The 23,726-nt window shown below is 39.0% G+C and overlaps 1 protein-coding gene across 1 annotated transcript; it reads right to left on the bottom strand.

The window, feature by feature from the left end:
* Positions 1-16,110: 16,110 nt before the first annotated feature.
* Positions 16,111-16,806, bottom strand: LOC129771822 (spidroin-1-like). The gene is made up of 2 exons (XM_055775885.1): positions 16,716-16,806; positions 16,111-16,652 (listed from the first exon to the last, which is right to left on the bottom strand). Exons 1-2 carry the CDS (start codon positions 16,719-16,721, stop codon positions 16,179-16,181), a joined length of 480 nt encoding a protein of 159 aa, XP_055631860.1. The 5' UTR covers positions 16,722-16,806; the 3' UTR covers positions 16,111-16,178.
* Positions 16,807-23,726: the final 6,920 nt, after the last annotated feature.

Genomic DNA, 23,726 nt, shown 5'->3' with positions numbered 1-23,726 from the left:
TGACGTTACTGTCATTCATACTTTCGCGAGATACATCAATTGCATCTTTGAGCGTACTATCGAAATGATGATCTGCTTTGAGCTCCTCTACCTCGACGTTAGGCACAAATTCTACTACATCTAATTCCTTTTTTTGCAAAATTTTATAAAGAACATCCGTATGTGCAAAAATATTCGCGAAAAGTTTTAGCAAGTATACAGTGTTGAACTCAAAAGCATGAATGCGTGAGGACTTCTGGATGTAGTAAAAGTTTCAGCATCAAAGACACTGTCGCCAAGGTAAATCTCACCCAAACATTCATTGATAGGTTCAAAAATCTATTTTTGCTAACATTTGGTATTTTGGTCTCAAAAATTGCTTCAATGTCTCGCTGCGTTTTGAAGACTGCGAGAAAAGTGCAGCTAGAGATGAATTCGTATTGAAAAACCTTGACGTTTTCTTGTTTTTTGTGCACGAGTGAAGCAAAACAAAGTTCAATACGTGTGCGCGACAGTGAATAACCGTTGTTTCACCAATGTTTGCACACCAGGTTTATCTCCGGACATTACAGTAGCGCCATCATAGCTCTGGGCCTCAATTTTGTCAGAATTAGGACCAAAGTACGTAGCTATTTCATCCACATGTCCGGCCACAGCAGGGGGGGGGGGGGGGGTTTGAAACTGAAGCAGACATACGTGTACTATATGTACCGGGTTCAAGTTGTCGAATGAACAAAATCGAAAAAAAAAACTTGAATTAAATCCGCACATTAACGAAAGAACACCATCACATCCACAGAAAGAATGAATGAATTTGTTCGTTTATTGATTTGCATCACGCTCGCTCGGGGTGTTTGGTGCTGTGTACTCTCGCGGTCTCGTGCCCTCTCTCAAATTTTAATGACGTCAGGAATAGAAAGAGAAACAGAAAGGGAAGCGATGACACTACGAACAAACACTGAAGAATGGTGGTGTGTATTTTCTATCGTTTGCATCGGTTTTGTTCAGCAAAAATATTGAACCGAAAACGTCATTTTTACGCAAGTAGTAGTGCATCAGTAGTAGTGAGCGTTTCATTCATAGTTGACTGTGTTTGCCCTGTGTTTAGATGACGGCGGGTTCAGATGAATGGTTTGAACCCGGGGTGTATTCAAATGTAATTATCAGGTTTGAGTTCCACCAAAATATAAAATATAATAAGGATATTCGAATAACGTGGAAATCACAAAAAAATACCTTCGATAATTCCTCATCCATGTTACAAATGTGAAATAATATACATTTTATTCTGAGATTGTCTACCTGTCCTATGAACAGTTTGAACAGGTGGACGAGACGCCTCTGGAATTTAAGAGGTTTAGCCGGAAAATGTTGTAAAACTCGACACTTTTTGTGAGCCAGCGGGTAGTATTGTTGCTTATAGATGCTCAAAAATTTTGTTCTAAAATTGCGTGTCCATATTCAGATGGAAACAGCCAAAGCCAATGTTGAGTAAGACATGTCAACAAAAAAGCTGCCAGATCCCATGGTATCGCTTAACGCTCATCGGCCAAATCTTCGGTGGGTTCTCACTTAAGCTGTGGGCAAAACTCCCGAGATTACTCTTGACCAGGAGCAGAAGTTCGTCCTTCATCTTATTCATCTTAATAACAGTTTTTATGAGCTCTTTATTACCGATATTCGTCGTCTGGCTTTAGAATTGAAAAAAAAAAACAAGTTGAAACACCCTTTTGACGTAGGATTACGTCTTTCGGGATCATATTGGGGTACAAATTGAAAATCGAAAAACATCGTGAAAATTGTTTAATTTCAAACGCTTATTGCTCAGTCATTTCATGATGAATGGATGAAATTTTTGCGTCAATAGATTTCGGTACTCCATAGCATTTTTTTTTATAATAAACAAAATAATATATGTCATTAAACTAACTATCGAACAATGAAAAATCTCAACCCGTATACTAACGGAAATACCCACTTCTGATTGGTCGAAATTGACGACACATGCGGCGGGTCCCTAACAGAGACATCAAAACCATGCTACCTGGGGGAAATCGGCATTGCAAATACATAAAAATGGGGGAAACTTTTGTTCTCACCGAAATGTGTTCCCTAACAGAGACTTCAAAACCAAGCTCCCTGACTGAATGTCCGGGTACGCTTGCACAGCGGCTTTGATGGCCACGTTGGGGATTCCATCTGGACCAGGTGCTTTTTTAATTTTCAACTTTTTGACTGCCGCTATCAGCTCCCCTATGGTCACTCTCTCGACAAGATCTTCATTATCGTCGTATGGTGCAAGTGGCCAGCTCGTAGGATCATGCTGCGGGAAGAGCCCTTCAACGATGCTGTTCAACTTGTCCGGGCACGTTTCTTGGGGCGTCGAGGGACCTTTGAGTTTTGCCATCACCACTCTATATGCATTGCCCCAAGGGTTCGCATCAACGTCGCGGCACAGTTCTCTAAAGCAGTTCCTTCTGCTAAGCTTTATTTCGTGTTTGAGTGCGGCTTTCGCCACTCTGAAAACTTCCCTGCATACTGCTCTGTCGGTATCAGTTCTAGCCCTTTGCATTCTCCGTCTGGCCCGGAGACAGCTAGTCCGAAGGGTGTTGATCGCCTCGGTCCACCAGTATACTGGACGGCGTTCGTTTTTCGGTATTGTTACTCGCGGCATGGTGACGTCACAAGCCCTCGTTACAACATCTGTCAGTTCCTTTGCATTTAAGGTGGTGGCTATTCGTTCTACCTGCAGTGATTCGATGAAGAGGTTCTTTTCGAATTCCTTCAATTTCCACTTCTTACAACTTGTTCTCGTCACTCTCCTTGTTAGCGGAGACTGGGTGCTGACGGTGTATCGAATTGCTTGATGGTCGCTGTTGGTATAATCATCACACACTCTCCAGTTTATGTTAGATGCTAACGACGGGCTGCAGAAGGTTACATCAATAATTGACTCTCTCCCATCTCTGCGAAAAGTGCTAGTAGAGCCCTCATTGACTAGTCTTATGTTCAGCTTTGCCAGTCCTTCGAGCAGACTAAACCCCCTCGCATTGGTGAATCTGCTCGACCACTCTACTGCCCAGGCGTTGAAGTCCCCGCCGATAACTATGGGATTCCGTCCGATGAGCTCTTCCGTTATATTGTGGAGCATCTGGTCGAACTGCTCGATCGTCCATCTCGGAGGTGCATAGCAGCTGCATACAAAGATATCGTTTATTTTGACAATCACGAACCCTTCATAATCACTGGATACAACTTCCTGGAAGGGGTATTTTCCCAACGTCGTAATTGCGGCTATTTTAGCTTTATCGGTCACCCAATTTCCGTTGTTTGGGGGTACCTGATACGGCTCTGCTATGATCGCCACATCGCATTTGGTTTCAGATGCGACTTGCCATAGCAATTGTTGTGCCGTGTCGCAGTGGTTGAGGTTTATTTGTGTTACCTCCATTTAGTTGTTGCTGCCAGCGCTCTTTTAAGGACTGGGCATCTCGAGCCCCCGGTAACGTGATCGTTATCTGCCTCCGCCGTACAGAGCATGCATCTTGGAGGCTTAGTACACACTTTCGCTAAGTGCCCCTTATCACCACATCTTAAGCATGAAGCCGATCTATCAGGTCCATTGCAGTTTCTAGCTTGGTGGCCAAAGTCCATGCATTTAAAACACCTCATCATTTGTGAATGTGAGTGCGAGTGTAAACACACATCTCCTTACATCCCATTCTTTTCCTAATGAAAATGTGTCACCCTTCTAAACTCGAGTCGACCGCGAGTAATCGGTTTCCTATTTCATTAACCATAGAATTAAGAAAACAACATGTTGATATATGCTAGTTGAAATATAGTTAAGAGTTTGGCTCCATTAAACTTATGTAACTGAGCCTGTAAAAATAAACGGATTAATAAAAAAAAAAATTTTTTTTTTGAAATATTTTTGATTTTGTATATTCGCTATAGGGGCCAAAAAATTCAAAACGCTCCAAATAACTTCGTCGTAGGGCTCTTCAGAATTTGTTAGTACAGCGCGGACTCGATTATATACAGTTTTTGAATTCTGTATATGTCAACAAAATTTTTTTTTATTTGTATTTTTTTGCATGAATTTTTCGTTTTTTGAAAATAAAAGAGAAATTTGATTTTTGATTCATCCCCTTAAAGTCAGAAAACTCCTTTCTCACATGAAAAAAATAAATTTATCCAGATTCTCTCAGGAAGTGATAGACGATCATATTTGATGAAAAAAATTCTCCTACGCACATGTTAGGATTTCAACAATGACAGAGTTATAAAACTTTTTTTTTGTTTCGGATTCTGTTGCTTCAAACTGGCTCTCTATTAAAAAGTACGCTACGGAAGACGATTATGATGCTTTCATTTGAAAGATGAGAAAATTTAGTACAGGATGTAGTAGTGGAACACTTAAATTAATGGATTTTAATAACATTTTTGAAGTGAAAATCTTAATGGTTAATAATTTGTAATGTGCTATTATTAATTTTATCCTAATTTTTTTTATTAAACTAGATTGTTTATATCAATTAAATTGAAGTTCTTTAACCGCTCTACAATTTGTTCTTTCAACTTCTATCTTTCTTAATTTTGCTGCAATATCGATTTAAATAATTCCAGGTGGAAATTCAAGCAAAATCTTCGAAAACCACGATTTTTACCCCACTATACATGTAATAGCCACTTAAACTTCACTTCAACGTTGAAAGGTTACATTTCTTCATGAAATAAGCCATATTTGAAATATAAAAAAAAATTCCAAACGGTATATAATCGAGTCCAAAATTGTATATGATCGAATCACATATTAGGCTGTCAAAAAAGTCCTGCGGTATTTTTTTTGATTTTTCATTTGTTCATAAAATTAGTTACAAACATCTGTTTTAAGTCAAATATGCGCCGTTTTGTTCGATGACTTGTTCCCAATGAGATGCCAACTTTATAATACCCCTGTTATAGAAGCTCGCTTCCTTATTGGCAAAAAACTCGGATAGCCAATTTTCACAGGCCTCTTTTGTGGCTAACTTCTGACTACCTAGCTCGTTCGCCATGGACAAAAACAGATGGTAGTCACTTGTTGCAAGATCCGGACTATACGGCGGATGCAAAAGAACCTCCCATCCGAGCTCCCGGAGCTTCTGGCGCGTCACCAAAGAAGTGTGTGGCCTGGCGTTGTCTTGATGGAAGACAATGCGGCCTCTGTTTATCAAAGATGGCCTCTTCTTCATGAGTGCTACCTTCAAGCGGTCCAGTTGTTGGCAGTACAGGTCCGAATTGAGCGTTTGGCCATAGGGAAGCAGCTCATAATAGATTATTCCTTGACAATCCCACCAAACACACAGCAGAACCTTCCTGGCCGTTAATGAGGGCTTGGCCACCGTCTGAGCCGCTTCAGCGGGCTTCGACCACGACCGTTTGCGCTTCACGTTGTCATAAGTGACCCACTTTTTATCGCCAGTCACCATCCGCTTCAGAAACGGGTCGATTTTGTTGCGATTCAGCAGCGATTCACATGCGTCGATACGGTCAAAGATGTTTTTTTGCGTCAACGTGTGTGGCACCCATACATCGAGCTTCTTTATGAATCCAAGCTTCTTCAAATGGTTGATAACGGTTTGATGACTTATCCCCAGCTCTTGGCCGATGCTACGGCTGCTACTATGCCGGTCTTTCTCGGCTAATTCAGCGATTTTGTCGCAATTTTCGACGACAGGCCTTCCGGAGCGTGGCGCATCTTCGACGACCTCTACACCAGAACGAAAACGTTGAAACCATCGTTGTGCGGTGGAAATGGAAACTGTATCGGGTCCATAAACTGCACAAATTTTATTGGCAGCTTGAGATGCATTTTTGCCTTTGTCATAGTAGTACTGTAAAATATGTCGGATTTTCTCTTTATTTTGCTCCATATTTGCGACACTATAACTCACGAACGACTTAACCAAACGAAACACTGTCAAGGACTATATTATAGCGCGCAAAAATACCTTTCCAACAAGCTATAGTATGACTCGATACAATGAATACAACTAGAACTACGCGCTTACAACGACACCTCGCGGAAATACCGCAGGACTTTTTTGACAGCCTAATATAATCGAGTCCGATCTGTATATACCTAAAACTTAAAAAAAAAACAAGAACCGGTAGGAGTTCCTGGGAATAAAAAGATGCCAAGCAATCAAAAGTTATTCTGTTATTTTGATCAAATATTTTTTTAGAATTCGTTTTTTTTTCTCGAAAAAAATACATTTTTTAGCATTTTTTTCATTTTTTCATATTCGATTTTTCACTTTTTTTTTTCTAATGATGGAAAGTGTACTATTTTGAATTTTTATAGCAAAAGCCGTTTACTATCTTGAAGAACAATGAGTTGAACTATAATATTCTTCGAGAAACGGGGATTGAATCGGTTTGTGGACACTGGAAATGGGCATATTGTTTAGGGTGACCATAGTAGCCCCCACTTCCCCTATAGAGATGCAGAACAAATCAATAATTATAACTCGGTGTACAAATGTTGTTGATTGCTATTAAGTTGATACTGATCTATACTTGTCGTAGGTTTCGAGCACTATTTACTGTTCCCAATGTTGGTTTCGTTCAATTGATACTATAATGATGAAAAAACGATAGTGTAGCATCGCATTACAATACCACAAAAAACCACAAAAAAAGTTCAGACAGATATGGCGATATCTAAATAAATTAACTAGGATCGGCCGTTGAACTGACCGACATCACCATTGATCGGGGTCAAGTTCAATGGTTTTGAAGAAGTTGCCTAGCCCACTTGATGAAACTAGTTTTTTTTCTTCTTGTATACAACCGGTAGAGAGTAGTTTGACCGGGTCATCACGTGCTAATGATTAATTCACTAAAATCACCAGTACGAATATTTGATGAGCCGGTACGGTACCGTTTTGTTGATAAATGCAAATTAGAAGCATGTATTGGCAGCAGATGCTTGAGATCGTCTCGAAATGCGGTTTTATGGTATACTGGGCGGAGGTGATCGTGATGATTCATTTCTGTGATAACAATTGATGAAAGTGAATGAACCTATGTAAATGATTTGACAATAGACAATTGATTAGTATTTTAGAACGTATGTGTATGTAATTTTTGATCGCATTAGATTTTGATTTTATATGTTCTGGCTTTCGGAAATAAGTTGACCTTTTCAGAGGAACCGGTTTAAATTTCAATTCAGAGAGCCGGTTTAGGTGTCTGTGCAAAAATCAAGAATTTGAATTTGAATGAGGTCCAATGTTACAGTTTTTGGTTGTTTCTGTATCAACAAAACTGGTTTTTGGGATTTTTCATGAACAAGTAGCATTATGTGTTCGGGACATTCAATTTATACAGAAGTGGTAATCTGAAACTGAAACAGAAAAGTATATAGAAGTGGTAATAAGAATCAACATCGAAAATTGTAGCACCCATCCTGTCACGGATATTCATATAAATATTATTTTATAGCTTCCCATCATCCAGAAAAGTAGCAAACATATATCAACTACAATACGTTTTTACAGGATATGGTGACAAAACCAATTATAAATTAAAAGTGGAAACATTGCGATTTGTTTATTCAAAATTATATTTATTATAACAGTTGGTTTCATCAACAATGTCATTTTTTCGAATGTGTTGGGTTGGACAGAAATTCACAACCCGGTCGAAGTGTACGACAAGCTTAACTTTCACTACTAATATTCTTTGTACGTCGTAAATACTGCAGTCTACAAGCAGTCTGTTAATGCTTTTTATAACTGGTTCATACGGTTCACCAATTCATTAGTAAAGACGAGTAGAGTTGGAAATGATAATAAACTTTAACAAATGACAAGTAAAATAGTTTTTATACTTATGGGGAAGTTCAAATAAAATTATGTTTAGCAAAGTATATTCTAGCCACAGATATTTCAACAAACAATAATTAATGTCCAACAATTATAGCAGAGTTTAGAATAAAACATGAGGGGTCTGGTGAACAAGTTATTTAATTGAACATAATAATGATTATTGAAAAATACTACGATGAGCTATTCGGAAGAAATTTAATGGTTCTTATGTATTAGTACTTGTGGTTGCAATATCTATATCAAATGACACACCTTGATTGTATTCTGAATGAAAAGTTCGGAAATATTCGTGTATCAGTGGAAGTCGGAAATAATTTGTATGACGACAAATCTCCCGGTCACTGGAACTTATTTCGATTCAATTCGATGAGAATTGATGAAGCTCTGAAAACTCTGAAACGAATGAATGAAAAACGCTAGCACTTCTGTTTCAACCTTACTTTTAATTTTCACAGCTTTAGACCATTTTAATATATATGAGGAGATATCGCATTATATTTTTATTCACTATAAAACGATTCAATGCATCTTGCTCAGAGTCTAATGATAATTAATACTTAATTAATTGTTATGAGCTAAATTCGGTGAAGACCATCACTATTTGCTTCGTCTGAGTAATACTTATCAAGATGATCGATCCTGTTATTATCAATTGTGTCATAAGAAAGGGATGTATACCGCAGTCTAAATGTTGAAGATAGTTCTGATTCATTTGCATCACCCGTTGGCGCGGACTTTTTTGCGACTGAAGCCGCAGATGCGATTGTTATCAGAGCGAACATCCACATCATCTAGAAAATATAATGATTGCTCAATATGTTAGAAACAAAAGTTATCCTCAACGTACCGTATTCATTCTGATTGTATAAACTTCGGGAAGAGGAGAAAACCTTGCGCGAAAGTTAACGTCTTACTAAAATCCCCACGAAAAAACTTGTCCGCTTTTATACTCAAATTTGCGCAGTAGTTCTAAAATTGTGCTCTTTTCATTCTACTACGTATTTTATTGTACAGGTGTGCTCCAAATTAATATACAGTGTTATCTCCAAACAGAATAAAAGTTTTTAATTCTCGCTCCTCTTTAATGGTGCTCAACTTTAACTCTCCATCGCCATATTACTATCGTCATATTCTATTGATTGGTGCTCAAGACGAACATGAACCTCTGATCATGATTTTTCCAGCAATGTTCCAGTTCATTACCCACAGGTCCTTAAGCCAGAAACAACGACTTCTCACAATTATTCCTGCTTCTTCACTAATCACGGGAAATTGTCACAATAACTTATAATATATTCGATTGCTTTGGATGAAGAGACTCCTTGTTGGGACCGCGGCGTTGGATAACCAATCAATGACTAATATGTGTGCTAGTAAAATCTGAAATGTCATCGATGGAAAAAAACGAAACCTGAATGGTTCCTATGGGCGGTAGAATAATTCATTTCTGTTTTAATATTCGAGATGAACCAGTTTTCCACCACCAGATTTGTTTCAGCATTATTCACATGAAAATAAATTTGCATTGAATGAAATTCGTTGGCATGCACCTTTTTCATTGTCCGTTTTTTAAAGCGTATTCAATTTTGGGTGACTCACGTCACGTGATAAGTAATAAGGTATGTTGTGATGAGAGCTTCAGGTTCGCCCATCAAAATATCATCAAGGGGTGTTGTTAGACGAAGGAGAAAAATATTTTTGGAGCTTCAGTAATATTGAATGCAAAATTTTGTTTTAGTCCTGGTTCCACTCGGTTCATAGCTGCAGTTCTCCAACTCCCGACTACATCGATTCTTCCCAAGTCCCGTTCCATTTGGTCCCCTACCACATCGTTGTTCACTCAACGTCGTTTTGGTCTCATGTCTGCTGTTCAGGTGTTCATTGTAGAGCTGCATCCACCTTTCGATCACCTCGCGTTCGTTTGTCAAGATTGTTCCTGCACATTTAGGCCCTTGCATTTTTTCCCCGAAAGAGATATGTTTACCGCCTTCGCTGCGCGCATGGCTGCGCGTGTTGCATCCTTCTCGTTCAGAAGCGCTTGGCACTCGTCGTCAAATCAACGTTTCGTTGTCCTTGTTGTTCATGCCCGATGACCATCCCGGCTGTGTTGCCAATTGCTGCTTTCAAGATGTTCCAGAATTCATCGAGGGGAGCAACATCCAGTTCATTTACCGCCGGTAACGCAGCTGCAAGACGTTGCTACGTATGTTGTAGCAACGTTCGGCTCCCGCAGTCGTCGTAAGTGGTACCGTGGCGAGCGCTGGTGCCTTATATTATTGCGACTGACAGTTTAGAATGCAGTTTGACCATCACCAGGTAGTGGTCTGAATCGATGTTAGCGCCACGATAGATTCTGACGTCGATGATATCCGAGAAGTGCCGAGCATCGATCAAAACGTGGTTAATTTTGTGCTTCTGTTTGCTCAAGTGATCGATATTGGAGGCTGTACTGGTAGAAGATGCTACGTATGGCCATGTTCTTGAAGGCAGCGAAGTCGATAAGTTTCAGGCCGTTTTAGTTGGTTCACGGATGGGCGCTGAACCTACCAATTACCGGTCTGAATTCCTCCTCTTGGTCAACCTGAGCGGTGGAATCACTGATAACGATTTTGATGTCATGTTTTGGGCAGCGATTGTATTCACGGTCTAGCAAGGCTGATGTTGAACAAGTGGCCTCGCATTCTCAGTCTGCACATTATTTTGTTGAACACCAACCAATCACTCGTTTCTGCATCTTCCCCATCACGATGAAACATGTACCCAGCTCGTGTGTGTTGCCGCAGCTCTGGTGGATGGTATAATCACTTTGAAACGATCGCACTATCGAACCTTTTCACCACACTTCCTGCAGCACTACGATGTTGAAATTGCGGGCTCTCAATATTTCTGAATTAATTCGGGTACTCGCAAGAAAGTTGAAATACTTGCAGTTCCATGTTCCGCGTTTACAATATCTAGTCCGTGTTTTCTTTTCGTGGGTTTAGTTCAATTGGCTTGTCTAGAGTTTCTTTGTAAATTTTCCTGTGCGTTTCATTTTTACGAAAGATTTGCAGGGCCTGCACCAACCCCCTGTCTCCCCGGAGGACCAACGTGCACAGTTCTATTTAGAGTCCCACTGGCACGAGGACAGTGATCAGCCGCCCCTGATATGGAGTACAGACGCTGTTTTGTGCCGCACCTCCATGGTGAACAGACGCTCTGATATATCCCCTTTCCTGTCAGCAAACGGCCAAAATCCCACCGGGATTGGTTATCCGATCTTCACTATGGTTGCTCGTACTCCAGACAGGCAACGAGACAACGAGACATGCGTGTGACTTTTTCCTATTTCCGAAACTCAAATTACCGCTTCGTGAGACCCGTTTTGACATCATTGAAGACATAGAAACGTTGCGTGAACATAAGGAAATTACTGAGTACAGCTATAAAAAGTGTTTCGGTGACTGGATTGTTCGTTGGAAAAAATATTCGGTTTCGGAAGGGGGCTGTGATCTAAGAAATCTAGATTCCCTAGATTAAAAGTCTTTATTAACTCGTGCTTCTCTTCAATGGGCTAGGCCCCTATTACAAGAAATCCCGACTAGGGAACACTTCTTGATCCGACGGCTCCAGAATGGTCCGTTCGAGCGAAGCTTGTGAACTACTTTTCGGTTTTGGGATTTCTCGCTTTATTTTACTTTACTTCCGTGCATGGCGCCTGGTTGCCAACGTTATTCAAAGATTTTTTTTAACCCTCCACCGATCCCCACACCAATAGGCTCATAGGGAGCCCACTAGTAGTGAACAGTTACTAACAGTTAAAAAAATAAATAATTAAATAATTGAGGGAAATGCGGAGAGTAAAATACTAACTAATAAACTATACGGAGATAAATCCCAGTGGAGCTTGATTCCTTTGAAGGAATTCACTCAATATTATTTGAGAAAAGAGAACGTAGTTGAACTCTACAAATGTTGAACTGAACCTTATAGTTTTTTCATCCCATCTGTTTATTTTGATTATGCTCATTTAGCAATTGAGCTGTAACAGAGCCGAATTTATCGTGTATATTTTTTCTCATATTGTATATTACACAGTAAATATAAGTTTCAACAAGGTGAAGTGTTCGTGTTTGTTGTTTAACATCCCTTTGTAAGGTGTGGTATGAAGTGTAGGTGTAGACACGAGTGCAACAATCTTTAGGAAATCCGTCCAGATAGATCTTGTCATGAACGCGTCGAAAACTAATCAGATGGAAGGAAGAGGCTCCAGAGAAAATAATGCAAAACTTCCATAACACCGATAATACTGAGTGAAACAATAGTTAGGCTGACCGAACGTACCGTTTTTTAGAAGAAATATATCAAATGACTAAAAAGGGTACCAGCCATTTTTACGCCTAAAATGCCGCTTTTTGCGCCAAAAATAGTGTTCTTTCCGATGTCCTCTCAGCGTGATTTCCCCAATTCTTTTCAGATACCTTCAGAAACTTCCAGAAAAATGGAGAGCAGAGCCGGTGGATTGCGGTGGATACAGTGCTGAAAATATTCACGTTCACGACATTCAAATTCGGCGAATTTCTGCCTTCCTTGTATTGATAACCTACTGCTCAAGCGAGAGTCGATAAATATGAAACAACACTATCAATGAACCCCAGTGGAAAGAACATCAACATCAGCTTGCCATGAAGTTTATTTATCATTTGCATCTTCCTTTTCGTCATGGTATTCGTAAGGTCGAAAATAAAGATCATTGCGTGTTAGTGAAAATCAAAGCATAAATTCAACGTCACTAATTGAGAGTGAAATCGATTAATGGTAAAGGATGGCAATTCATCACACAAAATTCTTGGTTTTGGCGAGTTCGGCAATGGAATGTATAGAATAACTCTTGCTACGTTTTATGAATCTACTCACGATTGCCCGGAAATAGCATACACCACCATTTATATGTGCAATTGGTGACACGTTTTCAATAAAAATTTACTGCAAGTGATGAAGATCAACTTAACGTTCGTGATAATCACCTGAATATATTGACAGTAATGGAAGTGCCTGAATGCAGGCTTTTCGAAATTCGTTCATGCTGTTTTCGATCAATATACCAGATAAAGCTCATGCGTCTCGACTCTTGTGTTATACTCATTATGACAGATTTGGTGTTGTGTTTCAACAGAAGAGAATTCATCCGATACTGGGAAAAATCTAATTCCCTCATTTGTGAATAAATTTTGATAATTTGTGGCACTGGGTGGATAGCGACTACATTGCGACGTTTAGTTTTTAGCCAAACACAAATAAAAAATCACTAACACCTTCGTCGCCCCGTCACCCAGATGTGGGTGACACTTTTCTCGTTCAAAAAGAAAAAGGAATTTGATAGAATAGCCACCCTAATATAACTATGAGATATGTAGGAAAATAATTAAATATTATTATAATGTTTATACTATACTTTTTATTAATTTATACTACGGATGGTTTGTACTGCTGTTTTTTTTGCGAAATCCATATCATATGACTTTGGCGTGTGTTATTAAAAAAAAGTAACTTTTCTGAGTTTCTCGCGAAGTCCAACTTGCGGATAAATTAATCAATGAAGATCAAACTTAGTTTGTAGACAACTTTTACATGATCTAGCAATATTTTATTTAATTTGAAAATGAATCGACAATAATAACATATTTCAAAGTCATCCCTAGTCACCCATTTCAAAGTCATCTCTAGTCACCCGACCCAAGTGCCCTCTATAAGGCAACGCCCAGGTCCGAAGTCTTGGGAACCACCGACTAATTCCTGAGTCATTCAACACAGAAGTAATAATGAGCTGTACCATAAAATGATGAACACGATAAGATTTCTATTTACAATATTTATTCAGTGTATGTGTATGTGTATGTATGTAAAATTGTGTAGTGTATCCGGGTTGGCTGATTTGGGCTGAAATCTGGTGTCTGGGCATCTGGCGTAGCGTGGTCAGGGCGGAAGAAGGCTGGTGCTATTCTGGCTACTCAGCCATTTGGTGCGCGCGCAGTTTGCTGTTATCGTTCCTGCAATGAGAGAGCCCATCTCTCTTTTATATCCTCCAAGACGAGTGAGCTTCCTCCATGAGTACCGGTATTCTGGAGAGAATGGAGATAAATTATACCCACTGACCACTTTCATTTATCTTCCCGGTTAGCCACAGCCAAGGTGCGGTATGTTCTGTTGTTCTGTTGTGTGAGTGCAATGTGTTTTTCCTATGGCACTTGACTCACTCTTCCGGTGTGTCATTAAGGAACCAGGAAATCAGGTTATAGGTCTTTTATACGGATGAGATGAAAACCAATCTCTTTGAACCGGATCGAGGACAGATGGTGTGACGGAAACCAGGATCGGTACTCCAGGTTCAGTATTTGTTTCCAACGGTAAAACACGGCAGCGGTAGTCAGTTGATGTATGGTACATTGGTGACTTCTGGAACTGGTACCATGGAGTTAATCGATTCGGCGATGGACAAGACGGCTTAATTGATCTTCCTGAAACGTAACATGCAGTCTCCGGTTCAGAAATTGGGTCTCCCTAGTGATTACTACTTTCAACAGAATAATTACCCGAAGCAAACTGACCTCATCTTGCGGGAATACCAGCTCTATAATGTCACAATCAACTCAAAACACCTCCGCAATCATCGGACTTGAGCACTATTGAGTATCTATGGTGCGAAATCAAGAAATGAAGAATAAAAAAATCCAGGGAACAAAGCGGAACTCAAATCGACGATTACGGAGATCTGGGAGGCACTTCCGTCTACAGTGACCAGAAACCTCGCCTCGTCGCTTGCGGGAAGTGTTGGACGCCAAAGGGGGTCATACCAAATACTAGGGGATTGATTTTTGTTATCTGTTAACATTTCTGAACTGATTTCAAATTATTTTTTTAAGAAAAACATGAATTGTACACTCAATTTTATCTGCTCAGCGAAACGTCCACGCTATCCACATGGCTAATGATGCTTTGGCAGGTGTTCAGCAAATACGTGATAATATTGCACCTTATTATATAATGAAGTTGGAAAGTGTTTTCTAGGAGTAAAAAAAGAGCGCATGAAGGAGAACAATATCTATCTCGGTCTGGGCCGTGTATGTGGCAAGGTATGCGGAAAGCTTATTTGTCTTTTGTTTTGCTCGCTCGTATTAATCTTATATTGCTGTACCATGTATATTATACAAATTCTTACCAGTATTTGTGAGCCATGACATTTTCTGTTATGTTATGTCTCATTTAATGTCATAAATTGGGATGACAAAACATTAGCTAAAAAACAATTTTGGGTGTACACACATTTGCACCTTATGAGTTGCCATCACAAAAGTTTAATAATCCGAATTTTTGGAAAATTAATAAACATGGCGAAAAATATGCGTATAAAAAATCAGTTTAAATCAGTCTTTTCATCGTTATTCGCTCTCTTGTAGACAGAATATAATTCAAACTGTCGGAAGGTTTAAAAATTCACGAGAATAAATTGTCTAAAAGCCTCGATAATGTCAAGAGAATGTCTCAATAAGTTCACCAAAAGAACGTCTTATCTCGCAGAAGCTGTAAGTAATAGCGGAGTGCTTCTCGTAAGAGTGCCTATGAGAAAGCAACTTAACCTAGCTTCAAAATTTAGGAAGTGAGGATTCATACAGAGAAGACTTCATGTGGTCGTTAGATAGCTGTCATGTGAGAGTATTAAATTTTATTTGGTTTGAAGAATTTTTAATTGTCTATATGGATTTTTCCAAAGCATAGGAAAATGTTCCATATTGGATTGCTGTTGTTAAAATGGAAGACGTAGGCCTCATGGAATGGAGATTGACTTCAAAGTCGAATTCAATTATCACATCTCTCCGATGATCGCCAAAGGGCACGCTTCATTTGGACTCATCCGACGCAACACGGCTGACGCTTTGAAGACTCTATTTTGTTTTGAGATTGTATATAAAACATATGTTACGCTGCTCGCCCTGGTTCAATCCTATAGAATTTTCAGCAAAAGAAGATCGTTGTAAGGCAATGAAAGGCGAATATCTTCAGAAGAGATTCCGGTGAAAAGAATAAACCCATATTTTGACCAAGCCTAGATCGTGGAGGATACCAATGTTCTTGATACGTTTGATGCTTCTGGGTGATCCCAAAGATTTTCATATCATTCGTTTAGATAGGCGAATATTGCTGATATCTGAAATACGGTACATAGTTGAATTATTCCCAGTACGACTTTCATTTCTTCTACATATGACTAAATTACGTTGTTTTCTGTTTTCTGATATTTATTCAACACTTCATTCTTTTGTGATGTAGAGTTCAAGAAACGATCTAGTATACTATCCCATAGCCATAACCGGCGGTGCCAACGGTTGGAATAGTGTGGATATTACCAATTCCAACACCGGTTCCATGCAGACCTGCTCCGCTATATCCTGCACCACTGTAACCGACACCGGTAGAAGCGAGTCGTCCGTATCCGATGGTCCCTATTCCAGTGTAATCAAGGTTTGTGGTTCCGTGTCCACCATATACTATGGATCTTGTTCCAGGGTGTCCGAGACCACTGTATCCTAGACCAGTAGATGCTTGTTCACTGTATCCTACGTTACTAGTTCCAGTGTATCCGATGCCTGTGGATCCGAGTGCGCTGTATCCAATGGCGCCTGTGCCAGTGTTTCCAATTTCGTTGTATCCTAGTCCACTGTATCCCAATCCAACTGTTTGCGAATTGTCCAGATCACTTCTGGGGATAAACTGTGGAGCAGCTACGACGAGCGCAATCAAAGTGAAAAAGCAGATGACCTGGAACAGAAATTATGTAATGTAATTTTTTTTTATTTATTAGATAGTTGATGTTTCATTTACCTTCATAGTTTCGAAATATTTTCTCGAGATAAAAGAGAACGAAGGTATTTGATCCTGCACGGTGGCCGGGACGTAACTGATGCTTCTCTGAGAAAGTCAAAGTATTTTATAGCAATATCCCGAAGGAAAACTCAGGAGCTGTCTTCTCATTATTGTTGTGTTTACTGAATACTGGTATTGAACCTTTGACATTTGAAAACTTCTTATTTAAAAAATTGTTTGAAATACGAGATGATGTTTGTTATAGTATTAAAATGCGGTTCTTTATTACTCCTCGGCCTCTTTCTGTGTTGAAATAATTAAGATGAAAGGGAGGGGAAAAAGTCCAGAACGGTGCATATAAAAAGTATCATCTCTAATCTTATGTTCTTAGAATTTGGTGATTTGAATTTATTGTCCTCTGGACGTTAATATAGGGTGGAGCACGATGATTTTTGTTCCATGGATAGGGTGAAACATATCATATTGTTCAGCTTTTTATATATATATTTATCATAGTCGAAGCAGAATCATTTCAAATTTATGTGAACGAAAATTATCCGCTCTGAAAGATAAATTTTCGTGAAAATAGCTCCTCAAAGGTTAAACCTCCTGGAAACATATTGGAAAAAACATAAACGCTTATATAATATTTGTTTTGCAAAACGAGACTCTTCGGAGCCCGTGGTAGATGTGTCAGACACCTGTTGTGTAAAATCTCTTCTCGACTTTCTTATTAGTATGCACTGCTCTTGATTAAGAATACATGCGTTGGGAATAATATTCTAAACCGGTCCATGGAAGAGGGATATTGGTTGATAAATTAACGATGTTTAACATTTTATACATAAAGTCATGCATTACCGAACCGAATGCTATTTCTCAATGAATACGATAATCAATATGTATGAGATTCAGAATTTGTTTTAGCAAGCGGTCAAATGGAAACAAAAAAAAAGTTTAAACAAGAATTGTATGATTCATAAAATTTTGCTTTCATTATCAAATAATAGATTGAAATGATAAACAACGAATATACTTCAATATATGTTACCTTATTTAAATTATTATAATTATTTTTGTGGAGTTTTTCCGATTTTTTGTACTCCTAAAAATTGGTAAAATCGATCGCAGAATTTTTTTTTGTAATTTGTTTTTCAGTGAACATTGATTTTAATCTCACCAAAACTCACATGACTAATTCCATAAACATTGGATCCCTTTCAATGTTGTCAAATTAGTGGTCGTAAATTTAGAAGGAACAGTTTTGTAAGTATGGTCATTACAAATAAAGTACAAGAAAAGTGCCCCGGAAAATACAATTTTTTAGACCTTCATTCTGAGAATCAAAATAAAATATTAATATGTGAAATGATTATTCCATGTTTGAATAAGTAATAAAAATGAAAAAAAAGCATTTGATTTTTCAAATATTGATTCAGCGAAGATCGATTCTTTGGAATCGATTTAATCAGTGAATCGGTCCCTACGCCGTTTAGAAAATGCATTCGTCAAAATCGATTTTTTCTAAAGGTCGCCCAATCCTAGTTATGATACTTTTTAGCATTAGTATAGATTTGGGAGGTTGACTTCCTGTCATTACAGGGAAAAGGAATACTCTTATAATACTCGTGAATTTAGTCCTGAACTAGGAATTTTCAGACAATCGAGTTGATCCAATTTTGAGTGACGGACAATTCGATGTTAATGTCACTGTATTTTTGAGAGAGAGGAAATTGACGCATTTTTTTTGGTCTTGCTGATTATTGAATCTAGGTGCGCATTCCAATTTTAATTTAGCATCTAGGATAACACCTAGATATTTCACTGAAGCGCTGCTTTTTATTTCCTCTCCCCCAAGATGTAAAGACTGCAGATGTTCAGGTCCCACCATACACCAAACATCGCCTTCGACCGAAACTATTTGGCTTTGCAGTCGGCATCACCAGGTGAAAGTCATTATTTTTATGTTCTTAGGGTTCCCAAAATAACGTTATTACAAACAAACGATGTGCTTCGATTGGTTTTTTTCTTTATTTTAAAAGTTAGTGGATTCATATGTGTTTTCTCTAATATTCTCATAAAAATACATAAGAAGAGTGATTGTTTCTATCAAATAAAAAAAAAAATCTCTTCAACCACTCTACATTTCGTTCTTTGGCACCCAACTTCTATCTTTTGTAATTTTGATCATTTTGAGCAATTCCTGACGAGCCTTTACTTAGAATCTTCCGAAACGATTTTTACTCCACTGTACCAATAATAGTAGCCAAAACTTGAATAATTTTTCCTCAAATAAACCATACTTTAAACATAAAAAAATGATAAGTATAATAAGTATTCTACATCAAAAGCGCTAATATACTTAACACGTTGAGCCCCGAATGTTTCTTGCTGGGATTTCCATTCAGTCCGCATCAAGAGCCTTTGCACAATATCAGTGTCGGTTCTAGCTCCCAAAGATACTTATTGTATAAATAGAAAATAGTCAAATTTTGAGAAACATCCGAAAACATACCGTATTTATTTTTATTTCGTATTTTGTAACTGTCAGTCCCAGCCAGTCAGCGCTTTCCTCCCAAAAAGCTCAACATCGGCCCCTAGGAACCGACGCGCCGACCAACTTGTTAATATTTTTTCGACGTTAGTCTAGGTTTGTTTCAGTGATTTTTTTGGTGAAATAGCCGGTTTCTCTGCTCACTAAATGCGGAGTGTGCGGAGTCTCTGAAAAAGCCACTGTCAACAATTTTTAATAAGTCGCTTCGCCACAATGTTTTCCCCAAAGCTGTGGAAGACAGCTTCTATCTGCCCGATATTTAAATCAGATTCGAATCACCTCGTGGAAAATTACCGTGGTATCTCCATTTTGTGTTGCCTGGCGAAAGTGAAAGAAGGAAATTAGAAATTAGGAAAGAGGAATTAGTGCACAACGTTCTCTATTCAGCATCCCGAACAACTATCTCCGAATTTCAACATGGATTCTTAAAAAACGGTGAACCACAACAAACCTCATGGCGTTCACCATCTTTATATCATCTGAAATTGAAAACAAGCAACAAGTAGACGCCATTTATTTCGATTTCTCGAAAGCGTTCGACCTCGCCATTACGAAACTTTGTCACCTGGGTTTCCCTCACTGGATCACAGAGTGGTTGCGTTCCTATCTGACTGAGCGGAAGGCGTTCGTCAATATCAACGGTTCAAGTTCTCGTGTGTTCCCAATCACATCCGGTATGCCACAGGGCAGCGTGCTGGGGCCACTCATTTTCGTGCTGTTCGTGAACGATCTGTGCTTCCGATTAAAATCACGAAAGCTGCTTTACGCCGACGACCTGAAGATTTGCAGATCCATCGCATCTCACCTCGATTGCTGTGCACTTCAGGCCGATATTGATGAATTGCAAAAATGGTGCGTTGAGAACGGTATGGAGCTAAATGTGAAAAAGTGTAAGTCTATCGCATTTTCTCGTCGACAATCACAAATTGAATTCATGTATTCAATCGGGTCCGTACCCATGGAGTGTGTTCTTTCCATCCGTGATCTCGGTTTGACCATCGACAACAAGTTTCGATTCAACGAACACATCAACGTAACCACCGCCAAAGCGTTCTTAGCCCTAGGATTTGTTCGACGTAGTACCAGCAACTTCCAGGATATTTACGCCATGAAGACACTATACTGCTCATTAGTTCCTAGTATCTTGGAGTAAGCGGTATGTGTGAGGGCTCCATTTCACACAACCCAAACAATCCGAATGGAGAGAGTACAACGCAGCTTCATTCATTACGTTCTTCGCTCGTTATCGTGGTCTGACCCAACGAACATGCCCGATTATGAAAGCCGCTGTAGACTTATCGCTCTCGAAACGCTAACAACGGGTTTTTGTCTTTGATTTGATTTCGGGAAACATCGACTGTCCGTCATTGTTGTCCAGTGTTTCGTTTTATGCACCTTCCCGTCAACTTCGTGAGCGTGACTTACTGTTCATTAGATGAAATAGAACCTCTTATGGTCTCAATAACCCGTTGGATGGTTGTCTTCGTTTGTTCAATAGTGTTTTTGCAGTGTTTGAATTTGACATGTCTGAACATGTATTTAAAAATAGAATTAAGAGTTATTAGGTGAGAATAGTCTGTGGAATCGTTTTCAAACATTCGAGATGTTGCAAATAAATAAATAAATAAATAAATAAATAAATAAATAAAAGAGTGTGCCTGTCTCACCCTCATAAACCTGGTGCTAGTACGGGTCACCGTAAAGGAGCTAGGCAGGTCAGTTGACACGAGTTCATAGTCACGTTCTACTCGTTAAACGCCAAGGACGACACGGAGGTTGCAACTTCCCGCCTAGGCCACGATCCGGAGAAGTCACCGACGGAGGACTTCGCATCACGTCAGCTGCCGATCGCAGTTAGCCTACAATGCCTCGACGGTACTGATTTCCACCACCGTAGCCATCCATCACCTCGCCAGCTCGAAGATACTGTTGCCTCATTAGAAGGATTCGTAAGTCAATAAACTGTTTTTCATCATCCTGTAAATTGCTTCGTTTCGTTAATTCAGATCCGAAATCCTCCTCACACAACTCACGCGACGACCCTGAGATCCGAGAACCCAAAAGAAAGAGAGCAATTTCTGTTTTTTTTTATTATTCCCAACATTCACAGATTCACGCATAACACGGTGTCTCAAATAGCTTCTAAGAATCGGATGGTTGAGAGGTATCAATTGGTTTTTAGTTTAATTATTGAAATTTAAGCACTGATTCATTTTACTAGCCCTGTTCATTATACCTACCTGCATTTCCCATACACACTTGTAAGAGAATTGCACTTGTAGAATTGTAAATTATAACTGCGCTAGAAAAACAATTGGTGGCTGATTGTTATTTTTTACAGTTTTATGAACGTTTCTATATCGACAAGACAAATAAATAAAGTCGCAGGATGTTTCTAGAAATGCTTTTATACCATCTTATTATACCCCATCAAAAACAGACATTAATACTAAGTTTACCTAGAATACTCGAACAAAAATATTTGAAATGTGCAAATTTGATATTCCAGAACCATTCATCATCTGATAACTGTCTAGAAAGTTGTTTTACAATCTACTCTTCAAAAAAAAAAAAAACAAAATTGGTATGCTTTGATTGGCACACCAACGAAACCCCAATCAATTAGTAGGTTTTTTGTTACTACAAAGTCCTTCGTACATTCATGAATTATATTCAGTTGCTTACTTTTAGTTGTCAGCAGAGAAAAAGTCGAATTTTGTTATTTGTTTTGTAGTATCAAAGATAACACTGTTTGGAGGAACATATTAAAACTGAATGAAGTATACGACTTATAATTTTGCACGCGAGTACAGGAGGGTTAAAAGTTATCAAATTATACAACTTTATTTGAATTAATACAAACTCACAAACTATTATCAATAAACAGAGACGAATGCCAAATTAGGCAAAGTCTCAATAAAAATAAAAAAGTAAATAGAAAAGGTCACAAAAAGACCAATTTATTAATAGTTCTGGGATTGAAGTCAAGATCTTGTTTAGTTAAAAAAATGTGAATGTTCGAATTTATTCATATCAAACATCGATTCCAGGCGGGACGAAGTTCGCAGGATCAGCTAGTGAACCATTATTTTTTTTTAATTTTACAATTTGAAAAAAAGAAGTTGGCATCTGCAGTTTTGAAAAACCTTGACGCTTCCAAGGGTGCCGGTACAGACTGTCTACCTCCAGCATTTCTAATGGAATGTGCAGATGCATTGAAAACTCCTATCAGCATAATCTTCAACCGTTCCCTGAGCGAGCGTAAGTTTCCAGAGGTGTGGAAGATGGCATCGATCACTCCAATCCACAAGTTTGGTAGTGTTCACGTCATTGGTAACTACTGAGGAATCTCGATACTATGCTGCATTGCTAAAGTTTTTGAAGAACTCGTCCACCGGAGTCTCTTTAATGCGGTTCGTTCGTTCATAACTGATGCTCAACATGGTTTTGTGAAGAAAAGTTCAACCATCTCAAATCTGATGAGTTGTATGAGCGTTCTGTCAGAAACTGTAGAAAGTCGCAGTTAGGTAGATGCTATCTATTTTGATTTCTCAAAAGCTTTTGATAAAGTCCCCTACGAATTGGCTATCGCGAAACTCAAACATATTGGACTTCCTGAATGGATAACTGAGTGGCTCAAGTCGTATCTAGCCGATAGAAAAGCTTTCGTGAGATTTGGAAGTGGAAGAGTTCCCGTACATATCATATTTCATCCGGCGTCCCTCAAGGAAGCGTTCTTGGGCCCTTGATTTTCATTCTCTTCGTCAATGATCTCGCCAGCCGGCTGAGGTCTGGTAAGCTTTTCTACGCTGATGACCTAAAAATATTTAGGAAAATCTCTTCCATATTGGACTGCTGTGCTCTACAAGCTGACGTGAATGAATTGGTTGCATGGTGTGCTGATAATGGCATGGAATTGAACATCAGCAAGTGCAAGACAATCACATTTACAAGACGCCAATCGTTTGTCTCATGACTACATCATCGGCTCTGCTGTTATCGATCGCGTTAACTCCATTCGAGATCTCGGGGTAATTCTCGACATCAAACTAAAGTGGTGGGTGTCTGCCATACAAACGAAACACAAATTTCTACATTACTCGATAATTAAATGCAAATGTAAACAAATTAGGCATCTAGAGGTATTAGGGTGCAATAAATGTTTCTATGGTGGTTAGAAACTCCTCCCCCATCTGTTAGGGAGGGGGGCTGCCCTACAAATGAAACACAAATTTCTACATTACTCGAGAATTAATCATACAAATGCAATCAAATTAGGCATCTAGAGGTTTTAGGGTGCAATAAATGTTTCTATGGTGGTTAGATACTCCTTCCCTCTCTCTTAGGGGTACTCCTCCCCCCTCTCTTAGGGGGGGGGGGGGGGCGCCATGCAAATGGAACATCAATTTTTGTATTACTCGAGAACTAATCAAGTAAATGAAAGCGCCAACTATATAAGGTATATTGAGATTATT

The sequence above is a fragment of the Toxorhynchites rutilus genome, chromosome 2 (assembly GCF_029784135.1).
Source record: "Toxorhynchites rutilus septentrionalis strain SRP chromosome 2, ASM2978413v1, whole genome shotgun sequence".
Lineage (NCBI taxonomy): Eukaryota > Metazoa > Arthropoda > Insecta > Diptera > Culicidae > Toxorhynchites > Toxorhynchites rutilus.
Note: the sequence above shows the minus strand (reverse complement) of the source record. Positions and strands in the feature narration are given on the sequence as shown.